The 20,335-nt window shown below is 39.5% G+C and overlaps 1 protein-coding gene and 1 long non-coding RNA gene across 2 annotated transcripts; one reads left to right on the forward strand and one right to left on the reverse strand.

The window, feature by feature from the left end:
* Positions 1–6,476: 6,476 nt before the first annotated feature.
* Positions 6,477–6,861, reverse strand: LOC149589201 (uncharacterized). The gene is made up of 3 exons (XR_016379742.1): positions 6,731–6,861; positions 6,596–6,664; positions 6,477–6,532 (listed from the first exon to the last, which is right to left on the reverse strand). It is a non-coding gene; the product is annotated as an uncharacterized LOC149589201 (long non-coding RNA).
* Positions 6,862–10,342: 3,481 nt separating this feature from the next.
* On the forward strand, positions 10,343–10,943 carry LOC149589202 (uncharacterized). The gene is made up of 4 exons (XM_089861908.1): positions 10,343–10,407; positions 10,471–10,566; positions 10,646–10,769; positions 10,821–10,943. Exons 1-4 carry the CDS (start codon positions 10,379–10,381, stop codon positions 10,941–10,943), a joined length of 372 nt encoding a protein of 123 aa, XP_089718034.1. The 5' UTR covers positions 10,343–10,378.
* Positions 10,944–20,335: the final 9,392 nt, after the last annotated feature.

Genomic DNA, 20,335 nt, shown 5'->3' on the forward strand with positions numbered 1-20,335 from the left:
CTTGTGATTAAATGTTTTTCTTTTAAAGCTAGTTGTTCCTCTAATGAGGAAAGAGTCTCTGCTACGACATTTTCTGACAAACTTCTAGGCGTTTGAGGGGCTAGGAAAACGTCTTCTTCCGCGTCTGTGTTTCCTAGGGTGGAACCAAAATACAAAAATTAAATTAAATTTAACAAGTTTCGAAATATAAATAAACCTCTCCAAGCCGTGACTATGAATATTCACCTACGTCATTTTCTGAATATGCAACTAACTATATATTTCTATAGGCTTAAAATTATAAATAATGTATTACTCAAGTATAATTACGAATTCCATTGAGAAATTCATTGGCCAGTAAACAACATCCTCTAGTTACACCAAAACAATATCCTCAATTATATATTCTTCATAATAAAATAAGTTATTTAAAGGAAATCCAAAAGGTATCATGCAGCAAAAATGCAAGCTTTGCCGCTATGACCCACAACCTGTTTTCTATCATACAGCACAGAAATATTTGGAAATAAAATAATAAATATAATAAGAAAGTTACCAGCAACAGCGAATCTTGGGTCTAAATTGCTTTCATCTCCAGACACTCAACAGGTCTGACGGCAGGCAAAGGTCATTTCTTGAAATTGGAAACTCGTTAATGATTGATTCGTACGCTTCGAGTATCTCCTTCCTCAAAGCATTCTTTGTATTCGAATTCCGCCCATTCTTGGCGTCTGTTTCACGAAGAAATCAAATTAACCAAACCTAACATAAAAATAATATTCCATATTACAAGTACACACTAGCTTGACTATAAACGATGTTAACATATCAGCCAGGGCAATTGGTTCTTTTTGGTCTATTCGTCTTCCCATAAATCGAGCAAAACTTTTCGCACTTTGATTGATGGCTATGCTACTGTTGCTGTTTATAAAATTTAACCAAAGTCAAAAATTTAATAAATAGCAAATCTTTTAATAAAAATTTATAGTTAATTTGCGTCTTGAAAAACTCTATATATAACACGATACCACGTGTTTTTTAAGCTCGTTGCTAAAGCACATTTTCTCGACTTCATGAGAAGCCAAGAAGAGCCTGTTTATATCATGGGCGGAAACATTTCCGCAGTGGTGAATAATTTGCGTTATCAAATCTTGAAAGTCATATTTTTTGGATTTAGGAACATGTTTATCTGTAGTTCGCAGTTCCAATAATTTATTTCGAACGTATGAAAAGGTCAGATATCTCGATTCTGCTAATAAAATAAAATGGCAATGGCGTGATAAAATTCTAAAAAAATATTAATAACAGAGATATAATTAGAATAATAAATATATATTACCCATTTTTGAGCACAGTTTTTGTTTGGTCCAGTTTTGAATGACTTATAAACTTCAATCCTCTAAATCCTATAAATAAAGAATGGTTAATTTTGTCGTATGTTTCATAAGAAGCGCTTTTAACCGCAACCAGTAATAACGGTCAGAGAAGTTGTCCTAATTTTTAAAAGTAATTTTGATTAAAAAATCCTTTCGTACTAATTTAATCCATATATAATTAACTAAAGATAGAAACCAACCTGTCTTACACCGGTTTGAACTCAAGTCATGTAAAATATTACTAGTCGAACAGAATATCTTTTAAAGCTCCCAGGCATGCTATCGTTGTGGTCGCTCTGGCCATCTTCGTCGGAATTGTCCTAGACCCGCAGGTACACCACCTCGCCCGGCTTAAGCGGTAAATTTACCGGCGCTTCCACCTGTTGCCCCACAAGGTCAGGCACCAGGTTCAGGAAACGCTTAGGACGCATCCTGGAAGGGTCTCAGGATGTGCGCCGGAACTCACAGGACCCTATCCAACTTTATTCCGTCAGAGGGGATAGTGTTAACGAGAGTCGACTCAAGAGGATAGTAGTTCAGGTCGCATGTAAACCATGCGTTGCTTTTCTTGATAGTGGGGCAGATCATAGCATTGTCGCTTGGGACTTCTTACATAAATTAGGAGTCATTTCGTTAATAGTTCCTCAATCGAATATTGTCAAGGGGGTACTAAAGGGCATAACTACGACTTCTGTAGGGTATATTGACTTAAAGATAGATTTGGGGATGCAAATGGGGACAATACCGGGAGGCTTTCACGTTCTGAAAGGTATAGAATTCCCAATTATCCTGGAAATGGACCTATTGGACGAGTTGCGAGCCAGCATGGACCATGAACGTAACGAATTTCGGTATTGTGTATATACTCTTACCCTCACTTATTTGAGAAATCATGCGCCCGGGTTCACCCAAAACCAGGAACTCGACACCGGGACAGTTGATGTGTCCCAGTTAAACATGGGTTCTTTGACGGAACGAGATGTGGGGGACTTAATCTGAATCTGTTAAGAATTTTCATCTCTTTTCTCCGGTCGTCCGGGTAGAACCCACCTGTTACGACATCGGATCCAACTAAAACCTGGCACGGTCCCGATCCACCGTCAACCCTATAATCACTGTCGGGTAGCAAATGAAGAAATCGATTCCCAGGTAAAAGAATTATTGCAACAAGGGTTAATTAGACCTTCAGTTAGTCCGTGGGCATTACCCACTATAGTAGTAGGTAAGAAAAACACTACCAAAAAACGCATGTGCATAGACGTTACCCGGTTAAATAGCGTTACTGTGGACGATCCCTATCCGTTGCCACGTATTGAACATATTATTGATTCTATGGGAAAGCCTACATATATCACTAAGCTTGACCTTAAATCCGGATACTGGCAGGTAGAGATGCACCCGGATGATATTGAGAAAACGGCTTTTGTTACCAGGGAGGGAAATTTGAATGGCTCGTGATGCCGTTCGGTTTAAAGAATGTCCCATCAATATTCTCCCGTTTGATGAAGAAGGTTTTAAAATATACACGACGATTTGGGGTTGGTGTATACCTGGATGACATTGTCATCGCTAATGCTAGCTGTGAGGAACACCTGGAAGCTCTTCGCTATGTGTTTTCACAGCTGAAACACGCCGGTTTAACGGTTAATTTGAGAACATCGAGTTTTGGAGTTTCTAAGGTTGCGATACTCGGCTATGTAGTAAGCGCGCAAGGTGTACAAATTGACACGGAGAAAGTAGAGGCGATTAGAAAGTTTCCCCGACGTCCAACCATTAAACAGGTTTCGTCGTTTTTGGGAATGTGTGGGTTTCACTCCCGGTTTATTTCTCACTTCGCGGATCTTACGGCCCAACTTAATCGACTAAAACGTAAACACCAGAGAAGGCGATGGGGGGACGATGAGGAGACAGCTTTTAAGAGTTTAAAACAGGCTATAGCGGAAGCTGCTATGTTGCAGGCCCCAACCCCAGGTGGGAAATTTATCGTTACCACGGATGCTAGTGGCATCGGTATTGGAGGCATGTTAACCCAGATTCAAGGGGAGGTGGAAGTGCCGTTGGCATATACAAGTCGCCTCTTAAGACCTACAAAATTAAAATATAGTACTCCGGAACAGGAGGCATTAGTGGCAGTAGAAGCCGTCCGTAAATTTCGCCACTATATAGAGGGCCGGGAATTTGCGGTCCTATCGGATCACAGGGCCTTATGCTGGTTATTACGTTTGAAGGATAAGTAAAGTCGGCCCATGCCGTGGGCATTAGAGCTACAGGAATTTATGCAGTTCGAAATCTTGCATGAATCCGGAAGTGAAAATGTGGTTGCCGATGCCTTGTCTCGATGCCCGGTATCAGATTTGGACACAGTCAGTCCAAATGTCTTAGAAATGGACGACCTAGAGCAGTCGCCCGGTCCTGAAGGCCAGGAAGTCCGGGTCAATATGGTATCGTGTAAACCGGTAACATTAGGTCTCCCGTGAGACGTCGCCACTAAGGCCGACATAAAGTTAGCGCAGGCTGGTGATCCGTACTGGCAGGCTATCCGACAGGACTTAGAAAGGGGAAAAGCATCCAACTTATATATAATAAAAGAGGATATGTTATACCGGAAAGCCCAGGGTTTTCAGCCGGAAAAAGTAGGTACTCCAACCATAATAGTGCCACGGATATGTCAAGCCTATCATGACCACCCCCTATCGGGTCATAGTTGTCGCACTGCTACTTACAAACGGGTGCAAGCTAAATACTACAATCCTAAGTTGTATTCCCTGGTTCAAGACTACGTCCGGGGATGTGAAATTTGTCAAAGATATAAGAGCAGGAATACTAAGAAACCAGGTTTAATGATTCCTTCTCATAAGATACATCCCGGGGATTTGGTAGGGATTGATATTATGGGTCCATTACCAGTGACGAAAACCCAGAATAGGTTCTTAGTGGTAATGATAAATTATTTTACCAAGTACGTAGAGATATTTCCGGCACGAAGTGTTACCGCTCCTATACTGTGTAAGATCTTACTACAGTATGTTTCACGTCGTGGTACGATGACAGCCTTATTATCGGACAATGGGCCTCATTTCATATCGGTATTATGGAAGCGCTTATGCCGAATGTTAAAAATTCAATTGAAATTCACGTCCCCATACCATCCCCAGGCGGCCAATATGACCGAAAGGGCAATTAGGGTTGTAGGCGAAATAATGAGTATTTATACCGGGAATGTCCATACAAAGTGGGACGAAAGCTTGCCCCTTATTCAGTTGGCCATTAACAGTGCCATTCACACTTGCACTGGTTCATCCCCCTTTTATTTACATCATGGTTATGAGCCTACGTTACCCTGGGATGAGCGTACATTCGCCGGTGTCCCTGAGGACATAGAAGGAGAGATAAGGGGTTATGAAGATGGGCCCCTCCGGGAATGGCAGTTGTCCATTGACTTCGCTCAGGAAATGAATGAGCAAGCCAGTGCCAAACAAAAACGGTTCTATGACCGGAACTATTCCGATGGGGAACTAGGAGTGGGGCAATTAGTGTGGAAAGCGGGACATAGCTTATCGAACGCTGCAGCTAAATTCTCGGCTAAGCTTGCTCCAGCTTGAGAGGGTCCCTATCGGGTAGTAGAAAAGCTATCACCAGTTTCCTATGTTATCATGGATTTGGAGTCAGGTGCTTTGGCCGGTACTTGGCATATAAATCAATTGAAACTACTGATGAACTCTGTGGTCCTCGAAACCCAGGAAGCCACGGAGCTTGAAATCCCGCCGGTAATACAGAACTTGGTGAACGTTGCAGACCCAGATGATGAGCAAGGACATGAGCTGGTTGTAACACAGTACGAAAGATCGTTTATTGAGGCAGATTCCCGGACGGTCAGGAGAATGTCTGGGACTCGGTGCCCATAAGAGTGTATGACTTCCGGCCTCGTCAAAGCCAGGCAGACGGGGTCGTTGATAGGCCGTCGACCTCGATATATATAGAACCGGATATACTCGATCCGAATCCTAGCATTACGGTAGAAAACGACTCAGTTCCCACCCCGATACCCCGGCGGGAATATAATCTTCGACGCCGGGTTCGAGTTGAGGAACAGGAAGAGCGAGGGGGAGACCTAGCGGTAGCAGGTCCTTCCGGGGAGGGAAGGCGGAATCGTGGTGTTCAGAGGGACCCGGTGTTGGGCACCGCTAAGTCCGGGAATCACACCAGGATAAGTCTAAGTCAGAATACTCAGGACGATTTGTTAATGGCGCCTTTTCAGTATGGGTGGAAAAGGGAACTAGTTTTGAGAAAGGATAGCGGAGGTCGTATTGGGGACGTGTACTATTACACCCCGGAACCAATTAAGGAAAAGCTGCGATCCTACAAACAGATTTCAGCCTTTCTAGGAACGCATCGCGACCAAGCCCGCCGGTTGGGAATGCAGAATTTTATTATGAAGCCCCACCCGATTGCGTATCCCCCGTTTGAGATTGTTCGCCATGCTCTATGTTGAAGCACGACCAGTCGTATCACGATTGAATTTGAATTTTTTTGGCTTGTTTTTCACGAGGCAGTCGCTGTCGCGCACAATCCTCCGGTAGGCCATACGGCCGCTGGCTTAGATTCATCATCACCAATCGATTCTGCTATACTGGTAGTGCGTAACAGTATCACATCCGTCACGGTGTCAAGAGCCAGCTCCCCGCCTCCGCGTTACGGAGACGTTTTTTGCTCCCTCCCTTGCTATGTTTCAAGCACTGGTACGGATATTGCGGGATTTTCCCTTCATGCAAAAAACTTACCAGAACGCTTTCCTGTGGGCTTTACGGGATGTGTTTCCCACTTCGGGGCCATACCCGACGAATTAGATGTACAGTTTATGCGTACCGCCTTTTTGAACACCGGTGTCTTAGGCACGGTCGGAGTTCCTCCTCTATATATTCCGGAATATAAGAATATTTTTTCTTCTCATATATTGGCACAATGTACCACGCCTTTGTTCGTTTACTGTAGGCACGTGTATCTCTGGAATCCACACATTTATGACCGTTATGCTTATTTCACAAACACAGGCTATAATAAGTATATTAATGAAATTTTACTTTGGCTGTCCATCTTGTCTATAAGCCCGAGGCCATCCACTGTGCTTGTTGTGGTCTATGGCGGCTAATTTAATCCTTATTTGGTAGCCCCAGTAGCTACATCACAGACAAAAATTACTATGTCATCATGATAAACGATGGAAACAAAGTTAGACATACCCAAAAGCGATTCTTTTTGGGGCATACATTAGAATTAGACTGTGGTAACTTTCGAGAAAGCCTGTGTGCCTGTAACAAACAAGATTTGCGCGTGATGAATGGTGTTACAGTTCATCTCTAGGTACTCACGCATACCTAAAGTTTGTGAAGTATCCCATATTTTTTAAGAGGTACTTCCTCATAACTTCGCTTCTTAATTTTAAGAAAGTGGGAGAGTTGGTTTGTAACCAGGGTTGTTTTCCAGCTGCTCTTCAGTTAAAGGTTCATGGTCGCAATGACTGAACATGCCTATCTCCAAGTGCCACTCATGCTCGTTGATAACATGGTGGAGACAAGTCAACCACAAACTCTATAAATATTTGGATTTCAATTGACCACCTGTTCTTCAAGATTCATTCAAGGTAATCATAGCACAATACCTTCATAGTGAAGACCTGTCCTTGACAATTTTTGGAGCACCACCAGAAATGATTACGTAGTAAAGGAGCCCAGTGACATAAATCTCTATGTTCTTTAGATTTCAGTCCAATCTACATGAAACACGTTCTGTTTCATTCACTTGATAAAGGGTGTGACAAGAGATTTAAAAATGGAAACATATTTACTTCGTTCAATCTCTTTAATATTATTTTGCCACCATGCCACGTGTCCCACGAGTGTTTTACACCTGGCAAACAAGAATCCTCCTTCCCTAGGAATAGTCGCAAATAAATTTTTTTTAATAAATATACCATGCATTCTAAAATCGACAAACGTTAATGTCGTGCTTCAAACTAACTTAGCTCAGCTGAAATTGCCGAATGAGCATCTGTGACGACTTCCAGCACTTTGACATTGTGTTGGGCGCAGCATGTCGAACGTCTTTGTTGGATATAGCTATGATTTTCTTTGATTCAGTATCTGCCAAAGTGTAATTGCAAAACATGGCGGAATGCCCTGGACTGTCCATCCTTCCATCTCCAGCTACTACAAGTTCTTTTCCCGACAGTTCTTCGATGCGTCCTCTCCCAGAAAACATCAACAGCTGGCTTCAAAAAATGAAGCTGATAGCTGATGGTGAAAAACAATTTCATGCCCAATTTAATAATAATGATATATGCTCGCTAGCGAGAACCCCCCGGTCTCCATGTCTATACATCGTTTTCTCTAAAGGTGAGAGGGGATGAATTTTATCTAGACCCTTTATTTTATCATTCTCAAACAAGGCAAAAATCATTTTGCATTAGTCCGTGTGCTTTCCAATGTGCTAAGGTTGTACATCACCCAACAACGATCTAAGGCTATATACTAGTAACGGACTAGCGGTAGAGGGGGTGTAGACGGTGTATCCCTCCCTCTGGTCGCGCTCTTGTATGGACTACTTTGCGCGCCCAGTAGGGGGATTACACTGAGCTAAGAGATAAAAGGGTGTGACGTATGCAAACGTCATACCCTTCTATGTCTTAGCTCAGTGTCATCCCCCTACCAGGCGCGTACTGTATCCCCTCTTACAAAAGCGCGCCTAGAGGGAGGGATACACCGTCTAATCCTCTCTCTACTCTATACATTGGCTCGCATACACTATACAGTTACGAAGAGTGCCACATAAACTTGAGAAATCCATGCCCAATTCAATACACGCAAAATACAGTGACCACGACACTATAAGGTGCCATTTCTAGTTTAGCTTACATTTTTTCTCTTTCCGTAAATCGTAGAAAATCAACACAATCAGAAATAAACCCTCGCAGTAACCAATTTCAGTTTTTCTTTGCCATAAAAAAACTAAATCCATCAACTTACGGGTCTATTGAACGTGTACCTGATGTCTATGTAATTTAGAAAGGAACCCCACCGCATAGCTGTCCGCGCACACCTCAATTTAGCGAGCCCGAGAGCGAATTGAGCGAGGCTCTTCGAAATAATTGATAAAGTCACGAGCCCGAGCCGAGCCCGAAAGTTTATGAAAAAGTTTTCTGAGCTTGAGCCCGGGCTCACAATACGTCACAAACAAAGTGAGCCTTGAGCTGAGCCCAATTTCAACTGAAAATCAACGAGAGCTTGCGCTGAGCTCTCTTACAAATGTTTTGGCTTTCCTGAGCTCGAGCAAGGCCAACTGAAAACTATGAGACCGCTCAGTTTGAAAGGGCGCTCACTGTTTTGAGACTGCGCTCAGCTTGGCTCAGCGCCGTATTCAGTGCCAACAGAAACTAGCGTAACTCATTGGTATTTGGTAAATGAAGTTTTGAATTTTTTTTAATACAAATGTAGTGCAAGTCATTTGGATAGTAAATATGTATTGTAGTGCAAGTCATTTGGATAGTAAATATGTATTGTAGTGCAAGTCATTTGGATAGTAAATATGTATTGTAGTGCAAGTCATTTGGATAGTAAATGTGTATTATAGTTTTGCATTTATCGCGTTAAAATAGCTGCAAAATTATTTATTTCAACATCTACACTGTTTGGAAGAAATATTCTCCGGAAATATGAGACCAAGCTCGAGCTTGAGCTTACTAAACTGAATGAGCCCGAGCTCGAGGTGAGCCTTAAATTCTATCGATTTTGAGCCCGAGCTGAGCCCGCGAAAGATATTAGAGAGAGCTTGAGCTCGAGCTTAGCCCATCAAAATTATGCGAATGAACCCGAGTCCGAGGCGAGCTCATTTATAAAAACTAACTGAGCTTGAGCTCACATTGAGCTCTAAGGAAACATTGTTTCAATTTTGAGCTTGAGGTGAGCTCGTTGTCAATTTCTATAAAGTAACGTGAGCTGAGCTGAGCCCAAGCGATGGTGGACAGGTATGCCGTCTATAACATCCTACAAAAAAATGTCGTTTACCTTTGAATTTAATTCAAAATAAAATAAAATATATATATATATATATATATATATATATATATATATATATATATATATATATATATATATATATATATATATATATATATTAACACGTACATCAACAGCTCTAGATATATTTTCACTAATAGACGGCCCTTCCTCGGCAGACACTACCAAATCTGAAGGTGCCCCCTCATCGCCTTGGGCTTGTCGCACCCTTTTTTTAGCCGGTTGGCGTCTTGCCTGGGCACCGCGACTCCTACGTTTTTTAGGAGCAGGGGTGGGCTATAAAATTTATATTTTGTCCTTTACATCATATGACAACTAAAAATATGGGGCTGTCATTCAAATCATGCGTGCATGCAATATTTATCCTCGGATGCTTTATAAAATTATGTTAAAATGGTCTTGAAATCTGACCAATTAACAAAGAATGACTTAGGCTCATTTCACGCTATGCCACGCTTGATGCGGCGGTCGCAACACTAAATGTCCCGGACCGTCAAACTGGCCTTATTTTATATTAATTTTAAAAAGTCAAAACCTAACCTCCAGCTCGGGAAGTTCTTCTGAGGAAGTATCTTCCTTGGGATCCTCATCTTGAGAATTGGAATCCTCGCTTCCTCTTTCCAATTCTTCGACGAGGTCCCGAGTTGGCTCCCCTGCTCTTCCCACAATTATTTGGGGGTCTGGGGCGCGGGAGGTGCTAGCAATTTGCTGGTTTGTGCAAACTAGCACCTTTTTGCCCACAAACCCGCAGCTACATCGATCTGTGCACTCGACACCATTTGCCCTATATGGGTACCCTAGGCGCCCATGGGCTCGAGTGCACACGTACCGACACGAACAACAATTTGAAAACGGGTACCTAGAGATGAACTGTACCACCATTCATCACGCGCAAATCTTGTTTGTTACAGGCACACAGGCTTTCTCGAAAGTTACCACAGTCTAATTCTAATGTATGCCCCAAAAAGAATCGCTTTTGGGTATGTCTAACTTTGTTTCCATCGTTTACCATGTTGACATAGTAATTTTTGTCTGTGATGTAGCTACTGGGGCTACCAAATAAGGATTAAATTAGCCGCCATAGACCACAACAAGCACTGTGGAAGGCCTCGGGCTTATAGACAAGATGGACAGCCAAAGTAAAATTTCATTAATATACTTATTATAGCCTATGTGTTTGTGAAATAAGCATAACGGTCATAAATGTGTGGATTCCAGAGATACACGTGCCTACAGTAAACGAACGAAGGCGTGGTACATTGTGCCAATATATGAGAAGAAACAGTATTCTTATATTCCGGAATTAATGCGGATCATTTTTGAACAGAGGGAAAACTTCAAGGTAAAAATAAAATCTGTTCTTTTTCAGCTAAAAATTTATTATGATTTCTAGGGGTCATTGAAACAAAAAGTACCACTGGATGCTGATCACCCGTTAAGGATTGCCAAAACCAGAGGAATGGTAGAAGCCCCTTCAAAGGAGGAATTAAGAGAGAAACAGATAACTCGATTTTAAATAATAAGTAATAACTAAATTTCTTGGGAAATGACCGCAAAGCGACCCCCCACCACCCTTATAACTCGTAAGTCATAGGAAGGGAAATTTGCGATCATCGTGCACTGTCAGTCCTTGAAGGGAAAGGAAATCACTTTTCTAATGTCAAAAATAAACTTCAGCAATCCACGAAATAAGAGGTTTCGACAGTTGGAATGCTGAGGAATCAACGCTTATTAGGCTTTTGATCCTAGACATAAGAGACCCAACAAAAGCTTGGGATCCTAGACATAAGAGACCCAAGAAAGGCTTGGGATCCTAGACATAAGAGACCCAAGAAAGGCTTGGGATCCTACACATAAGACACCTGAAAAATCCATCACCACCCTCTTCTTTGGACCAACGTTAGTCGTCCCCATCACCAACGGGTAGGTAAGATGGTGCCTACATGACACAATAACTGTTATTTAGTATCAGCTCTGGCTTGATATGGATGGCCTGAAACTGACGAAACAGTTTGTTGATGGTCCTTGCAGGTCTTGATCTAGGGACCTTGTAATGGATGCAGCGAGATGGCGTCATTTGGCATTAGTGACCTTTCATCCCGCATATACCCGCTTAGTCGGTATTAGTTAGGGGCGGCATGGTTTGTGCTGACTTGGCGGTATACCGGTGTCTCCTTGGTCACTTAGATGGACAACACATCCCTATACGATAAAGGACTTCAACCGTTGAAATAAAAGAGAACCAAAGCACGTAACGTATTATTACTTATTAGACTCTAAACTTGGCCTTAATACATCAGTTCATATTTCTTGTTTTATAACCCTCATACTTTATGACATCGGAGGAGAGGTTCCTCACCATGAAGGGGCCGGATACCTTCCCGCAATTGGAAGCGCCTGAGGAGTTATCCACATCGGAGGTATCAGCGCGGAAGGACCTGCATACCAATGTACCGTTACCATATCTGGATGAGGAATGTACCTAACGCCCTGGAAGCGGAGTCAACGAAGGAAACATGATGGGCCAGTGTCGAACGAGAAGCCTAAGTTCCTGTGCCACAAGCAACCAAGAAAGAACCCGAGTCGTATTGTATCTTAAGCGATACAGGCTCGAGAAGAGATGCTGTAAAGGAGTTTTCCTCCGCGGTCTAACCCGGTTTCTCCTTTCCATAAAAACTTGTAGTGGTTAACGGTACTAGTTAGTATGCTGTGGCATAGGGGCTAGCCACTAAAGGGACCCACCCGTAAACAAGCCACAGGCTTGTTTTAGAAATCCCTTCATAGACAAAGCCTAGTTATTATTATTAGTCCATCAGAACATGGATATCAACCAATTTTTAAATTTAAATTAAATACAAAATTTTACTTCCGAATTTTTACCTACTACTATTTTGTTTAATAATTATATATTTGTTATGCCTAATAGGATTATCGATTGTAACATTTTATATTTCTGTATAATTATCATATGTGAATGTGTTTTTTGGGGAACAAGTAACAAACGCCGCCACGAGGCGTCGTTTTCCCTTTTGACCTTTGATCCCGAATATACGCGCTTAGTCGGCCTAGTCACTTTTCATTTAGGTGCGGCATGGTTTGGGCTTAGTTGGCGGTGTACGGGTGTCTCTCACTTCGATGGAAAACTGTTGGAATAAAAGAACTAAATGACGTAACGTATTATTTAATTATTAATTAATGGACTCTATAGTAGTAAGATGTTTTCTCTGGCCCGCTAACTAGCTTTAATGTACGGATTGTAGGATTTGGTCTGTTACAGCCTTATTGGGCTTAGCAGATGGGATATTAGGCTTAATAGACACCTGCATTTGATAGACGTTGATACTCATTCTTTATCTCCTCTTTGCTGCAGCTACAGTGAGGGTGCACAATATGCATTTGGCATCAGTGGTGGGACGTGACTCCTCCCACAATAATAATGACTATAATTAAAGGGTTCCACATCCACAAGTCACTTGGTAGGGATGAAATGACACTACCTAGCTTAAACCGCACTGGGTGAAATAGCGCCATTGTCGCGGAGCAAGATTTTTCCAGTGGATAGTATATAAAAGGAATGGCCGACCGACTTGTGCAAAGTGACAGTCTTCGGCACATATCAAAATATATTTCCACTGCATATTTTGAGTTTCTATTTTAGAATCAGATACCGCGGTGAACTTCTTGCTAGGTTTTATAATAATTTTGAATTTTGAATTTGAATTTGTTTCTTGCGTGCATAACAACATACATAAATGTACTTTTCATAGTTATACACGCGTTAAATTATATTAATTTAAAATATTTACTAGCTAACAATTATATCTCTTTCCTTTTAAGACAAAAGTTATTCATTAGATAAATAAAAGAATTATATAAAGTTTTAAAATCCTATATCTTTGACTTTCAGAAGAATCGTCAATAAAAATGTGAAAATAATAAAAATGTTAAGAATGTTAAAATTTAAGTTTTTAACAATCATGTCCGCGTCTAGCCTTCCAATAGGTATTTAGTTATTTAAAATCTAATATAGATCATTAGTGGCATTATAGATAATAATAATAAAGGCTTTTTATTGGAACAATCATTAAGGTGGAGTCCTTAATTACAATGATGTCCAGAGTTAATTTAATAAATAAAAGTAATAGATAATAAATTAGATTAAAAGTATAGAGCCTGTTTACAGATAATTGCAGCCTCATTGGTCAAAGTAGTAGTTGTAGTCCGTGGTATTTATATTTGCGACTTCCATCGCGGAGGAGTATTTTCGAGTATTGGATATAAATGTTTGTATATTTTTGAAAGTAATTGGTTTATTTGTTCACTTTGTTCATATATTGGAAACACTAAGTTGTCCCTTTGATTACGTGTCGCAGAATTGGGCTCAAACATGTTTATTTGCTATTACAATTATGAAACTAAATTAGTCAAACGCAAAGGTGAATCTATTTCTTTTCAACGTCAATAAAGGATCAATGTATTGTATTTGTGGTTTATCATTATAATAAACACACAGTAAGACCAAGTGTAAGTCACTGAACTAAATTAAATACTTACTAAAATAGGACGAATGCATTTCAATATCGTGGCTATGTAGGATCACATCCGCAAGCCAAAATTTTGGAATAAAAAGAGTATAAAACAAGCGTTCAATATAAAACTATTTTATTTTTTTCCCGAGGGACCGAACAATCTCAAATATAATAAGTATAGCTTACACCTTCATTTGAGTTTAGACCATCTAAATAATCAAAATCAAACCACCCTTTCACAATGTGAAGTCTTAGAATTATAAACAACCCGCGCCTTCAAACCGTCGTCTGCTCTAAGTCTAAGCTGTTAAATGGCAACTTATGTCCAGCACTGGTACCAAAAAATGGTCTGATCATAAACCAACCTTAAAAATTAAAGGTGGCAGCACATTCTCTGATTTTTTTGAAGCTGTGCGGGCAAGTAAAACTCTAGGGGCGAATCGTGAGCAGATTTCCGCTTTAAGTGTTGGAGGTTTTTGGATTTTATAATGGGAAAATCTAGCGAATGTCAATAGCAGATATTGACTTGAAGAAACTAAATAGCACGACATTCCGTGTCTTTATGTGGAGGGTGGCATTGCAAACAGTTTTTTTTCCAAAGGCTCCCAAACACCAAAGAGACTTTTAAAGTCAACGGGTTTTTTATTTTCAATTCCGAAAGGCAAGTTGACAATAAAGTTATTTCCAGATTCAGGAGAATGATTTATAACCCTATATGTTGGGCGGTTTGGGCATCTTTCTTGACGTTGAACGTTATGGAAAAGAATGTTTTTCAAAGAAACATTTTCTGATTGTAGCTGGGCGCAAATTTCACCAAGGAACTCCGCGGGGTCTTGTTCTTGGTGTGGATTGTGAAATTTATGACTGAGCGTTAATCTCTAGGTAGTCGTATCTAGCAAAGGAATGTTTCTATCTGTTTTAGATTGCAATAGATGTTGAAGTGCCAAAGTTGTTGATCCTGGATCTATCACTCTTGATGCAATTACTTCCCTTAATTCTGGAATACATAAGAGCAATTGTAGTGCAGATGCAGCGTAACATGTACTGCCGTTATTAACAAAACCTTTCTTTTCATATGCAATATTGCTTTTGATGGAATTGTCAGGGTTAATGGGGTGAGAGTTATTACATGAATCAACATTATTAATAGCCTTGAATTTTCTCTTCTTTTTCTGGCTTCAATGTAAATAGAGGTAGATATTTTCGGAAGTGCGTTCGAAGACAGTTGTATTCATTAAGCGCTCTGTTATCAGGCCAAAAGCTTTCTGAATATAATTCGATTAGATGAACTCCATTCAAGGAACTGACCCTTCATAAGGCAACGTACGCTTGACCAGATTGTAATATTTCAGGACCTACGTTTATAAGAGCGCATTTTAAGGTCATTCCTTGACATTTATGTATTGTTATCCCAAAAGAAAGACTAAGTGGGAACTGTGACCTTCGTTTATAAACATTTTTTGTAATCTCGAGTTTTGCATCCACTCTTTCAATAATTCGTTCTTCGTTGTAGCCATCAAACAAGATTTTCAATGCACTGACACATCCTTGATCATTGGTTTCAATGGATTTGACTGTCCCAACACTACCATTGACTAGGCCTTTCTGAATTGATAAATTTCGTCTTAACATAATTCTAGCATCAACGCAAATTCTTAGATTATATTCCAGTCCCGCTGTTAGAGAAGCCATATCTTCCAGTTTTTTAAATTGGCCTTTGTGGAATTTGTCATTTCTTGAACGCCAGACACAGTGTCTATTGCAATTATTTCCTCAACAGGATTACCACACTTTTGCAAGATGACGCTGTTCATTTTAGCACAATGAGCATTTGTGGGTAATAAGCATATAGGATTGCTGCCTTGTCTTTTTAAAGCGTCATAAAATTTTGCGACCGAAGTAATATTTTTTGCATCAGAGATTTATCTTGTTTTAAGGAGGTCCATATTTTCTTAAGTACAATCACCAGAAGTTCGCCGTACAGCAAATCGCTCTTTTGTCTTTTGTTTATGGTAGGATCATCATACAACACTTTTTCTTTCCAGATATTTAATTCACCAAATTCTAAGGCGAGCTTCTAAATGTGTCAAATTACAGAAAGGAGGGTCACCTTTCACAAGGGAAAGTTGTAATAGATCGCCAAACATAAGCACACTAACCCCACCAAAACGTTTGTCTCTGTCATTAAATTCGCATAACCGCAAATGGATATTAATTAAAAGTAGAGAAGAGGCCATGGATATTTCATCTATCACTAGAAGCTTTAGCGCACGAAGTGTGTTTCTCATAGCTAAGTTATCATGTCCTAATGTTTTTACATTTGGCTGTTTTTCCATGCTCGACGGGCAGAAGTAAAAGGCGATGAAGTGTTACACCACATATGTTCAAAGCTGCCAGACCAGTTGGAGCAGCTAGTGCAACACTTTTAGTGCTCTTGTATCTGTAGAATTCGAATTTTTCAATTGTTTTTATCAAGTAGCTTTTGCCATAGTCACCAGAGCCATTGATGAACATGACTAAATTACTTTTGTTGCGGTCTTGACAGTTGAAATATTCCTTAACCTTGTTAAAGATAAGGAGTTGGTCTTCTTGAAGGGAGTTCATTTGTATAGTTAAATCTTCGGAAGACAAACTATTATTTTTATCCATTGATGTGTGAACTTCGATCATTGCAGTTTCAGCTTCATGGTTATCTTTAGCTTGGAACGTGTTTTGAATATCACTGTTTACTTCACGTGCTTCATTTTGAGACTTGTGTTGAAGAAGTACTTTATGAAGGTCAAGCTGCGCTTTTCAAATATATTGTAGCTTTTCTTGATATTGCATCATAGCCAGCAAGTAGTAGTTTTCACACTCTGTGTCAGATTTATCAGGATCATGGTTGTCATGCTGAATTAAAAATGCTTTACTTAGCTTTGTGAGGAAGCCAAGGTTATTTTTTAATTTCATGTTATTATTGGGTGTAGCAGTTTTGGCTGTATTCCTAGAATAAAAGCGAGCGAAATCGTATAAGCATGTATTTTCAAGTTGATCCGGTCTATTTGGGTGGATATTTTCAGTCATGTCGTTGCTGTTGGGATCTATATTTTTTAAATGTTGAAGGTCCTTAAAGGTTTTGAGAATACGCTTCCTTGCTTCTTTGGCCGCAGTTTTTATGTAGAGAACTGTTGCAGATTTTCCATACAAATGATGACCCAACAATCTGTCGGCAACTTCATAAGTACCACATTCCCGATGTGTGAGCCGCTTGAGTCCTAAACACCAAAGACGTTTTTTCGTATCAGCATTTGCTAGCTCTGCCCACATATATTCTGAGATTTTTCTTTTTTGGTAACATACGAGGTTACGTATTTCACAACGGCCATCTCGTTGTCTGCTACATATTGAATGTCCATGCTAGCATTCATAGCTAAAAGTAACAGGGGGTTGTAATCGTTTATTTACATTTCGCTTACATTTCTAGGAATATAATACAGTCTTTTGGAGGATTTTGCAGATAAATGAGCATTGATAGGTGAATGAACATCGTTAAGTTCGGCCTTTTGCGTAGGCTCCCTTAGAAAAATAAAACGGCATTTAGCTTTATTATTACCACTTATTTTTCTTAAACACGTTGAGCTGCAGTTGTGCGTCTGGTAGCGTGTAACGTAGTCGTGAAGTTACGCTATATCAAGGCCTGAGTACGCTCCTCTGGCTAGGGGGGACTTTTAAGGAACGTGCCACCTTGTTTTTTGCTCTTTTCTCTTCGAAGACGGCGCTCGTAGCAATCCCATTTTAAGAGATCTTCCATTTATTTGAAATTGGAGGGACCGTGCATAAATTTGATGGGCCAAATTTTTTAATTATATTTTTAGCGTTTCAATGCTAATATTACGTAATTATTATTCAAATATTCTAATATTATATATTTTTATTATTAGTTAGATTTATAATTATTATTATGATTAGAAAGATTAATAATTATCATTATTATGACTAAAAAGATTAATAATTATCACGCCGGAGGTATAAGAGTATAAAGTTCTAGGTGCTGGTAGTGGGATTACTTCTCTAAAAGCTTCGTACGCAGTTGTTGACTTGGCTTTTATGTAAGAACACCATTTAATTATTACAGGGTGCCATTTATTGGGTCTCTTATGTTTTTTTTTTATTAATTCAATTTGTTGTTTCATTAGAATTTTCAAAAAGTTGATCTTACTACAGAATGGGGTTTCATCAGATATTTCTGAGCAAAGGCCTCCAAATGGCTCAACTTTCTGCTTATTCATTGATATTTCCACTTTTCTCTGAAGTTTAGAAATTTTACTTCTTAGGGCTCTTTTCTCATTTCTCACTTTACTCAGTTTTTCTGTAGTGATTTGTTTTTTTCCCTTATTTTTTCCATCCCTTAATTTAGCTCTTGATATTTTTTCCCAATCTGAGCTCGTAATCCTACGCAGTTATGGCATCTTCGCTGTTTATTATTACAAACAATGATCCCCAGGCAATTAGGCGAATGTAATGCATTGGTGTAGGGATTCTTGAAAGCAGATTTTGAATAATACACGAAAGCTTCATCATCGTTACCAGCACATGATTCATATGAATCCAAAAATACTAGGAAATCAACTAGTTTTTTGAAACTATTGATTTTGGGAAAAGTTTCGAATATTTTTCTTTCGCAATTAGGCAAACTATTAATGTTTCTTCCAAATGTTTTAATTTCGAACATGAAGGACACATTAATTTCAATGCTCAACCCAACTTCGTTAAATCTTTCTGTGCTAATTGCAACTATACACGGAGAATTTGGCTTTCGGTAAAAGACCCAAAACAGCCTTGGATTATTTTCTAACTGATATTGACAAAATGCTGAAAACATTTCTTCTAATGAGGAAAATTCAATATCGGGTTGGTTTGAAAAACAAATATTAACGTTTAACAGGTCTTCAGAATTCGTTGTGGAAGCATTTTGTTGCATGAAACGTTCATCACGCGTGGAAATAATTTCCATTTGCACATCTTCAGTTGAGTTATTGTGTTTACTCACTGAAATTTTAACTAACGCACTGATTCTATCATCTAAATCAGCCTTTCTTGGATCCTAATAGATATAATTATAGTATTTTGAGGTATACTCGTGAAGTATTTTGTTTCGAGTAATATTTGACTTACAATCATATATATCGTAGGATGATAAACAATGGGATCTGGATATTCTTGGGTGGGACCTTGACTACCGACAAAATGTTCCAAGCACATGAAATGATGTGATTTTATCTAATCAATAGTAAAACAAGTTGGGAAAACCAAAATATTACCTCACCGTGTCGAAAAGATTATATAACCTTAAGTATCCAATGAAAACGTCGACCTTTTTGCCCTCATCCTTTCCCGCGCTTTGCGCCTCCGCATTTCATCCTTACTCTCAACATTATCTTCCTCCATTTTACATTAAAAAATCAAATACTCACAAAAAGAAGCGGCAAAAACTTGCTGGCTCTTTACAACCACTTAATTTGACTTACAACCACTTAATTTGACTTAATATCCAACTTCCAAGCACACATATTTACTGGTAGATAAATTGACAACCTACAAGCAAAGAAACATTCTCAGGAATGGCTCCCGCAAATTTAAAAGTTCTATTTTCAATTAGATGGGCGTATCTAATTAGATTTAAAATATATATTTTTGAAATTTTTGGTCTACACCTAGATGGTTTTCAGTGAAACAAACAAGGAGCATAAACACAATAGTGGAAGCTTCAGTCTTATTTAAAACATGTAAAACAATTATCATCTCTGCAAATAGCTTACACATGTCTTTTTTACCAATGCTAACCGTTTGGATTTTTCTAAAGCAATCTTAGCACCAAAAATATTTTTTGATACAAAATAAATGTTTTATATTCTTATTAAGAATAAAACAAGAGGATAGAAAAGGTCTGTCCTCTCGTAATTTTTTAAGCTTTTATCATGATGACTCTATACAACAGTAACAAGGAGTTTAAACCCATTAGTGGAAGCAGTATTTTTTTTGGGAGGCTAGACGTTTCTTGTAACCCTAGCCGATCGCCGCGTATATCTTAGCCTTAACGATAACGATGGAGATAGAAGCCAGTATTTACAAACTGGTGTCCATGTGCGATGGACAAAAGACCAGATGATGGTGGTGTATAGAAGCCAGTTAGTACAGACTGGGGTCCATGTGGGACAGATAAAAGCCCAGATGATGGTGGTTTATAGAAGCCAGAAAGTACAGACTGGTGTCCATGTGGGAAGGACTAAAGACCAGATGGTGGTGTATAGAAGCCAGTAATTACAGACTGGTGAACATATGGGATGGACATAAGACTGGATGATGGCGGTGTTTAGAAGCCAGTAAGTACAGACTGGTG

Source organism: Phalangium opilio, unplaced genomic scaffold, assembly GCF_054372755.1.
Source record: "Phalangium opilio isolate 3A_F unplaced genomic scaffold, DU_Popi_V2 ptg000523l_1, whole genome shotgun sequence".
In the NCBI taxonomy this organism is placed as follows: domain Eukaryota; kingdom Metazoa; phylum Arthropoda; class Arachnida; order Opiliones; family Phalangiidae; genus Phalangium; species Phalangium opilio.

Coding starts and splice junctions, on each gene's coding strand:
- LOC149589202 (XM_089861908.1), top strand. CDS start 10,379: ATGTATGCCCCAAAAAGAATCGCTTTTGG. Junction 10,408..10,470: donor CCAAAAAGAATCGCTTTTGG/GTATGTCTAACT, acceptor TCTGTGATGTAG/CTACTGGGGCTACCAAATAA. Junction 10,567..10,645: donor AGACAAGATGGACAGCCAAA/GTAAAATTTCAT, acceptor TGTGGATTCCAG/AGATACACGTGCCTACAGTA.